Source organism: Zophobas morio, unplaced genomic scaffold, assembly GCF_036711695.1.
Source record: "Zophobas morio isolate AGI-343-1 ecotype UQ-CSIRO unplaced genomic scaffold, CSIRO_AGI_Zmor_V1 ptg000054l, whole genome shotgun sequence".
Taxonomy (NCBI): Eukaryota; Metazoa; Arthropoda; class Insecta; order Coleoptera; family Tenebrionidae; genus Zophobas; species Zophobas morio.
The window spans coordinates 1,749,474-1,758,775 of record NW_026972159.1 but is presented as its reverse complement, the minus strand read 5'-3'; the positions used below and the strand labels follow the sequence as shown (position 1 = coordinate 1,758,775).

Genomic DNA, 9,302 nt, shown 5'->3' with positions numbered 1-9,302 from the left:
AAAGTTGTGTTGTGTGTTGATCGCAGGCGGCCGTTACTTGCGTGAAGAAACAATGGACTGTGCGCGTCGGGCTTTTTCGAAAATTTCGAGTGCTGTAGTTGGCTGTGCGTCGTAGTGGCGGCGATGAGGAGCTGATAGAAGCGGCAGCATGTACCCCACCCCCGCGAGGCACCCGTCGGCCGCGGTAAGTGGGGTTGTTTGGATTGCGCCCCGCCGCCGCCGCCGCCACCGCCGCCGCGTTAAGGCGCTAACCTCTCTTCGTCTAATGTCGTTAAGTGGCAATTACCTGCAACGCGACAGTTTTGTTTCGCGGGGACAGTGCATGGGGGCGGCGGCGGGAGAGGTGAATGCTTGCAAGAAATTGAGGTTAGGTGCGACGGTGTGACGAAAACGGTTCTAAGGTGGTATTAAGCTTGGCTCGACTACAATCTACAGCCTGGATTATATCTATATATACATATTTCTATACATCATTTTTTTAAATTCTTGTGATCTGTGGACGTGAATGGTGTTAGTGGTGGTTGAAAATTTTTAATTAGAATTACTAATGTCTAAAGAAAGCGCAAACATTATTAGTAAATTGGGTTTTCCTAGAAAACATCAAGAGCTCTATATGGGTAATTATCTCCAACGGGACAGTTTTGTTTCCTGGGGACAATTAACACTAGAGTGGGGACGACAAGAGGCAAAAGTGTGGTCGGTCTATGCTAATTAATATTCAGAAAAAAGAAATTGAGGTTAGGTGAAACATGTGATGAAAGGTTAATTGAACTGGTATTAATAATGATTACACGTCGGTAAGACCGTGGTTAAAGCGATCTGGAACGTCTCTCTAGACACAATGACTGAAATTATTTAGTCATTATTTTTGTTTCTTTTAGAAAGGAAAATTTTCCGAATTATCTTCTGTTTTCCTGATCGGAGTACTTGTGGTATGCAACATTGGGGTTATGATTACCTGTTTTTTTTTATTTGGCTATAAAAATATAAAAGTTTAAACGGAAATTAAAATTTTATCAATGTTTATTTGTGATTACAACACTAAGAAATAATTTCCGTATATAATAATCGATAATTTTAACTGCCACTTATTCAGCTATAGTTACTATTATCCAGTTTACTCAATTCATATTAATAGTTAATAAAAAGAACAAAATATGGGACGCAGATTATTATAATTTCCCAGCAGATGTGTGGTAATTTACCCATTTTAGCATATTTTTCATTATTACTGTCTGTGGTTATTTGTTAGTCAGTTCTAGCATGATAGTTACAAAAGCCCGAAAAAGATAGCTAGTAGTTAATAATGAGCATTTAGCTGTGTCGATTTGGTCTAGCTTGAGGTATTTATTTAATTCTAACCATTATTTATTTAGCTATAAATGCTGTTGGTTGTTATTGTTAAAATCGGGTTTCTAATAATTGTTCAGAAGTTTCGTCAATAATGATAACTTTATATATATTTCAAAAATTCTGTAACGAACGCAAGTTAATCTCCTTCTAATTTCCCAGATGTGTGGTAATTTAGTCATTTTAGCATATTTTTCATAAAATCTCGCAAGGTTTAAAGAGATCTTACAGTTATTATCTGTAGTTATTTGTGAGTCAGTTATAGCAATGATAGTTACAAATTCCCGAAAAAGACAGCTAGTGGTTAAGAATGAGCATTTAGCTGTGTCGATTTGGTCTAGATTGAAGTATTTATTTAATTTTAAGTATTATTTATTTAGCTATAATTGCTGTCGGTTGTTATTGTTAAAATCAGGTTTCTAATAATTGTTCAGAAGTTTCGTCAGTAATGATAATTTTATATGTATTTCAAAAATTCTGTAACGAACACAAGTTAATCTCGTTATAATTTCCCAGATGTGTGGTAATTTAGTCATTTTAGCATATTTTTCATAAAATCTCGCAAGGTTGAAAGAGATCTTACAGTTATAGTTATCTGTAGTTATTTAGGAGTCAGTTATAACATGATAGTTACAAATTCCCGAAAAAGACAGCTAGTTGTTAAGAATGAGCATTTAGCTGTGTCGATTTGGTCTAGATTGAAGTATTTATGTAATTTTAACTATTATTTATTTAGCTATAATTGCTGCTGGTTGTTATTGTTAAAATCGGGTTTCTAATAATTGTTAAGAAGTTTCGTTAATAACAATAATTTTATATGTATTTCAAAAATTCTGTAACGAACACAAGTTAATCTCGTTATAATTTCCCAGATGTGTGGTAATTTAGTCATTTTAGCATATTTTTCATAAAATCTCGCAAGGGTTAAAGAGATCTTACAACTATTATTATCTGTAGTTATTTGTGAGTCAGTTATAGCATGATAGTTACAAATTCCCGAAAAAGACAGCTACTGGTTAAGAATGAGCATTTAGCTGTGTCGATTTGGTCTAGATTGAAGTATTTATGTAATTTTAACTATTATTTATTTAGCTATAATTGCTGTTGGTTGTTATTGTTAAAACCGGGTTTCTAATAATTGTTCAGAAGTTTCGCCAATAATGATAATTTTATATGTATTTCAAAAATTCTTTAACGAACACAAGTTAATTTCGTCATAATTTCCCAGATGTGTGGTAATTTAGTCATTTTAGCATATTTTTCATAAAATCTCGCAAGATTAAAAGAGATCTTACAGTTATTATTATCTGTAATTATTTGTGAGTCAGTTATAGCATGATAGTTACAAATTCCCGAAAAAGACAGCTAGTGGTTAAGAATGAGCAGTTAGCTGTATCGATTTGGTCTAGATTGAAGTATTTATGTAATTTTAACTATTATTTATTTAGCTATAATTCCTGTTGGTTGTTATTGTTAAAATCGGATTTCTAATAGTTGTTCAGAAGTTTCGTCAATAATAATAATTTTATATGTATTTCGAAAATTCTGTAACGAATACAAGTTAATCTCGTTATAATTTCCCAGATGTGTGGTAATTTAGTCATTTTAGCATATTTTCCATAAAATCTCGCAAGATTTAAAGAGATCCTACAGTTATCATGATCTGTAGTTATTTGGAAGTCAGTTATAGCATGATAGTTACAAATTCCCGAAAAAGACGGCTAGTGGTTAAGAATGAGCATTCAGTTGTGTCGTTTTGGTCTAGATTGAAGTATTTATGTAATTTTAACTATTATTTATTTAGTTATAAGTGCTGTTGGTTGTTGTTGTTGAAATCGGGTTTCTAATAATTGTTCAGAAGTTTTGTCGATAATAATAATTTTATATGTATTTCAAAAATTCTATAACGAACACTAGTTAATCTCGCTATAAGTTCCCAGATGTGTGGTAATTTAGTCATTTTAGCATATTTTTAATAAAATCTCGCAAGGTTTAAAGATATCTTACAGTTATTATTATCTGTAATTATTTGTGAGTCATTTATAGCATGATAGTTACAAATTCCCGAAAAAGACAGCTAGTGGTTAAGAATGAGCAGTTAGCTGTATCGATTTGGTCTAGATTGAAGTATTTATGTAATTTTAACTATTATTTATTTAGCTATAATTCCTGTTGGTTGTTATTGTTAAAATCGGATTTCTAATAGTTGTTCAGAAGTTTCGTCAATAATAATAATTTTATATGTATTTCGAAAATTCTGTAACGAATACAAGTTAATCTCGTTATAATTTCCCAGATGTGTGGTAATTTAGTCATTTTAGCATATTTTCCATAAAATCTCGCAAGATTTAAAGAGATCCTACAGTTATCATGATCTGTAGTTATTTGGAAGTCAGTTATAGCATGATAGTTACAAATTCCCGAAAAAGACGGCTAGTGGTTAAGAATGAGCATTCAGTTGTGTCGTTTTGGTCTAGATTGAAGTATTTATTTAATTGTAACTATTATTTATTTAGCTATAATTGTTGTTGGGTGTTATTGTTAAAATCGGGTTTCTAATAATTGTTAAGAAGTTTCGTCAATAATGATAATTTTATAAGTATTTCAAAAATTCTGTAACGAACACAAGTTAATCTCGTTATAATTTCCCAGATGTGTGGTAATTTAGTCATTTTATCATATTTTTCATAAAATCTCGCAAGGTTTAAAGAAATCTTACAATTATTATTATCTGTAGTTATTTGTGAGTCAGTTATAGCATGATAATTATAAATTCCCGAAAAAGACAGCTAGTGGTTAAGAACGAGCATTTAGCTGTGTCGATTTGGTCTAGATTGAAGTAGTTATGTAATTTTAACTATTATTTATTTAGCTATAATTGCTGTTGGTTGTTATTGTTAAAACCGGGTTTCTAATAATTGTTCAGAAGTGTCGTCAATAATGATAATTTTATATGTATTTCAAAAATTCTTTAACGAACACAAGTTAATCTCGTTATAATTTCCCAAATGTGTGGTAATTTAGTCATTTTATCATATTTTTCATAAAATCTCGCAAGGTTTAAAGAAATCTTACAATTATTATTATCTGTAGTTATTTGTGAGTCAGTAATAGCATGATAGTTACAAATTCCCGAAAAAGACAGCTAGTGGTTAAGAATGAGCTTTAGCGGTATCGATTTGGTCTAGATTGAAGTATTTATTTAATTTTAACTATCATTTATTTAGCTATAATTGCTGTTGGTTGTTATTGTTAAAATCGGGTTTCTAATAATTGTTCAGAAGTTTCGTCAATAATAATAATTTTATATGTATTTCAAAAATTCTGTAACGAACACAAGTTAATTTCGTTATAATTTCCCAGATGTGTGGTAATTTAGTCATTTTAGCATATTTTTCATAAAATCTCGCAAGGGTTAAAGAGATCTCACAATTATTATTATCTGTAATTATTTATGAGTCAGTTATAGCATGATAGTTACAAATTCCCGAAAAAGACAGCCAGTGGTTAAGAATGAGCATTTAGCTCTGTCGATTTGGTCTAGATTGAAGTATTTACATAATTTTAACTATTATTTATTTAGCTATAATTGCTGTTGGTTGTCATTGTTAAAATCGAGTTTCTAGTAATTGTTCAGAAGTTTCGTCAATAATAATAATTTTATATGTATTTCAAAAATTCTGTAACGAACACAAGTTAATCTCGTTATAATTTCCCAGATGTGTGGTAATTTAGTCATTTTAGCATATTTTTCATAAAACCTCGCAAGCGTTAAAGAGATCTTACAATTATTATTATCTGTAGTTATTTGTGAGTCAGTTATAGCATGATAGTTATAAATTCTCCAAAAAGACAGCTAGTGGTTAAGAATGAGCATTTAGCTGTGTCGATTTGGTCTAGATTGAAGTATTTATGTAATTTTAACTATTATTTATTTAGCTATAATTGCTGTTGGTTGTCATTGTTAAAATCGGGTTTCTAATAATTGTTCAGAAGTTTCGTCAATAATGATAATTTTATATGTATTTCAAAAATTCTCTAACGAACACAAATTAATCTCGTTATAATTTCCCAGATGTGTGGTAATTTAGTCATTTTAGCATATTTTTGATAAAATCTCGCAAGGGTTAAAGACATCTTACAATTATTATTATCTGTAGTTATTTGTGAGTCAGTTATAGCATGATAGTTACAAATTCCCGAAAAAGACAGCTAGTGGTTAAGAATGAGCATTTAGCTGTGTCGATTTGGTCTAGATTGAAGTATTTATTGAATTTTAACTATTATTTATTTAGCTATAATTGCTGTTGGTTGTTATTGTTAAAATCGGGTTTCTAATAATTGTTCAGAAGTTTCGTCAATAATAATAATTTTATATGTATTTCAAAAATTCTGTAACAAACACAAGTTAATCTCGTTATAGTTTCTCAGATGTGTGGTAATTTAGTCATTTTAGCATATTTTCCATAAAATCTCGCAAGATTGAAAGAGATCTTACAATTATTATTATCTGTAGTTATTTGTGAGTCAGTTATAGCATGATAGTTACAAATTCCCGAAAAAGACAGCTAGTGGTTAAGAATGGGCATTTAGCTGTGTCGATTTGGTCTAGATTGAAGTATTTATTTAATTTTAACTATTATTTATTTAGCTATAATTGCTGTCGGTTGTTATTGTTAAAACCGGGTTTCTAATAATTATTCAGAAGTTTCTTCAATAAGTTTTTTATATTTTCAGAAATTGTGTGTTGAACACTAGTTAATCTATATAAAATCACGAAAAAGACTGATAACTATTATTGTTAGCTAGGGTTTTAACTTCCTGAACGTAAACTGAGGAATGTTTTCTCGACGTTTCATGACCCATAGAGTACAAAACAAGTAATCTTCGGTTTCCGTCTCCTTCTCTCTCTCTGCCGTCTGTGTCTATCTCTATTAAATACGTAATCTCCGAAACTACTGGACCGATTGTTGTCAAATTTTGTACGTATATTAGGAATATCATGTAGATAGTTAAACGCTAACCAAAATTTGCTAATCATCTCCACCACCAGTGGGATGAGGTTATGTCCAAAATTTCTATTATATTTTTAGTTTTTAATTTTATAAAATAAGATACTCATTCATAGACCTCCATTAGATACATATCATTAGTAACAAGTACTCAGCTATACTTTGTTGGTTGAAACAAACCGACAAAGCTAGATAAGGTAGTAATCACTATTAACTGTGTTTTAGTTGTGTAAATGTTAAATTTGGGCTCTAATAGGATGAGAAACCACAAAGTATCTAACAATTTCTTGTTATTTAGCTATAATTGCTATATAATTGCTGACGCTGTTAAAATGTCATTTACGTATAATTAGCTAAAAATAGCAGCCACATACATATACCTACAAAGGCGTGATACAGGATGTTCGATTGAAAAAAATGCCGAATAAAATCCGTAATAGAAAATTTTTTGTCTAAAATTACCATTCATAACCTACATTTTTTGTCAATTTGTAATGTAAACTAGTTTTTTCATAATGCGCCGCGTCATTAATTCAGACCGTGATATCGATAATTACCATTGCCCAAACTTTACGCGTTTGACCCGCTCCGACTCACCTCTTAGCATCCTTAATCGAGGCACAATATTGGTGTGGAAATCGACAATATTTGCATTACAAATTCACGAACGACAAACGTCTTTTACGAAGTAAATGCGTTGTATATACAAGTTTTACAACACCGACATCAAACAAACAGTCCCAGCCGGTTGTACAATTACGAAAAAAAGGTTACGTGTTGCGAACATTTGTGATGGAACTAGTTTTAATTATATGTACTTAACACGGTGTTAAGACCGCGCTTTTAATGACGTGGATCATCGTAAAAAGCGTGTTCGGAGCTCGATTATTTGTTATTATTTATGGGTGAAGTTTGTAAATTAGAATTATTAGCACGTAAAAAATACAACTAACGTTAAATTTGTTGATTTTGAAATTAAAGCGACGAGGACGACGTTTTCGGCGTGGGTGTGCAGCTGGCGATTTTGTCCATATTTAGTTTATTTAATTCTGTGGTTGTGTGATACCGCTGACGATCTATTGGCTCGTTTACACACGCAAAGATAAAGTCACGTCAACAAACAACGTATTAATTAGTTTCCTGGTGGACTTTTTCCTCGGCCGTTGCTACTTTCGTTGTGCCATTAAATTAATATTTATTTTGTTTGGTTTTATCTTACAAGAATTAGCATCAATAAAATTCATCAATTAACGCAAACATCTTCGTGCGACACGGAGCGTAAACGCGGCTACAATCAATATCGCAAACAGTAATAAAGGTAAACAAAATGTAGATTGAGTATTTGAGTGGTAGGGGTTAGAACGTGAGCAGTATCGGCGGAAATTTAAGTAGTCGGCGTTTGAAACAACAATTTTGAACAATGCGCTCAAGGGGTACTTAAGTAACGGAGGAAATCTGGAAGGTAATTATCACAATATAAAGTGACCATTATGCGAGGCGTGATTACGAAATGCTTAAGAACTAATTATGGACATTCTCAAACCGAGTTACCAGATGATTCATGCAAACGATTATGTCGCATTTTTGTGGCGTAGGGGAGAGTCGCTGCTTCAATTATCACCGAAATTGTGGCAGTCATGAACAGGGAGGTCTTAAAGCGGGTTTAAATAAGACTTTTGGAAAACGTTGAACATTATTATGTCTTGCTGTCTTGTAATAACATTTACATACGCTACATCATGTTGAAGACGAGTGCGTGTTCCTAATTTTTAATGATCGGTTTTAAAATACTGTTACTTTAAGCGGGCAATTCTACTTGTAGAATAAAATAGCGTCTTGTTCGCGGTTATGCTGTCCTCCTCTACTTGAGTCCATTACTGGACTCATTAGTCTTGGCCTTAAACGCTATTGAAAACACGCCTTTTATGGAAAGCTTTCATTTTTTCGGGTTTTTATTATTTGAACTTCCTCGATTCTGCCGTTTCCCCTAGTTAGATACCAGTAATTGTGTTGTCGTAACACTGACTCCCCTATAATTCCCATCGCCTTTCCTGTATACGTCGTTTATTTTGCTCTTGTATTACTGGTTTTGTTATAGTGTGTTTATGGTCATTGAGCAATGTTTTCGTGATATCCGGTTTTTAAACGAATTTTTTTAAAAATTCGAAAAATTGACATGTCAAATCTCGACGTGCTAATTGCAAAAATATAGCGTGTTTAAGTTCGTCCCGCAAATTTTCAAAATATTCGGTTTTGAATTTCAATTTAAAAAAAAATCCAAAAATTTCTATATTTTGACGACCGATTCTGGAAAAACGGTTGGAGTTATCAAAGAAACGATGTCGGAAATGAGTCGTGGAGTTCGATCTACAAGAAACTGTATTTCGTTAAGTTTGAAAATCGTGAAAAATCGGTCGAAATTGGAAAATTTTCATTTTTGAAAAAGTTGTCCGAAAATTATAAAAAAAATCAGGATGCAGATCTCGACGTGCTGATTCCAAAAATATAGCGTGTTTATGTTCATCGCGCAACATTTTCATAATATTCGGTTTTGAATTCGAATTTTTTAAAAATTTCAAAAATTTCGATATTTTGACGACCGATTCTGGAAACACGATTGGAGTTGTCAAAGAAACGAGGCTGAAACTGTGTTCTAAAGGTTGAAATCTACAAGAAAATGTGTTTGGTTAAATTTTGAAAATGGTGAAAAATGGATCGAAATTTGAAACCATTGAAAAATTTTCATTTTTAAAAAAGTCCAAAATTTCTCAAAAAAGTCGGGGATGTAGATCTCGACGTGTGAATTAAAAATCGAAAAATTGAAAAAAAAATTACTGAAAAATTGCAAATCGAATACTGGGGAAACGAAAAATAAAATCGAAAAACTACAAATCAACAATTTTGAAAAATCGAAAAATATGAATGTGAAAACTCGAAAAA

The 9,302-nt window shown here is 31.8% G+C and overlaps 1 protein-coding gene across 2 annotated transcripts in view; it reads left to right on the top strand.

Moving 5' to 3' along the window:
• Positions 1-9,302, top strand: part of LOC135142770 (protein groucho) — a 176,801-nt gene continuing 167,499 nt past the window's right edge. For both annotated transcript variants that reach the window (XM_064074516.1, XM_064074515.1), the window contains exon 1: positions 1-184. In XM_064074516.1, coding sequence (XP_063930586.1) covers positions 149-184 — 36 coding nt within the window. In that variant the 5' untranslated portion in view covers positions 1-148. The remainder of the gene's footprint in view (positions 185-9,302) is intronic.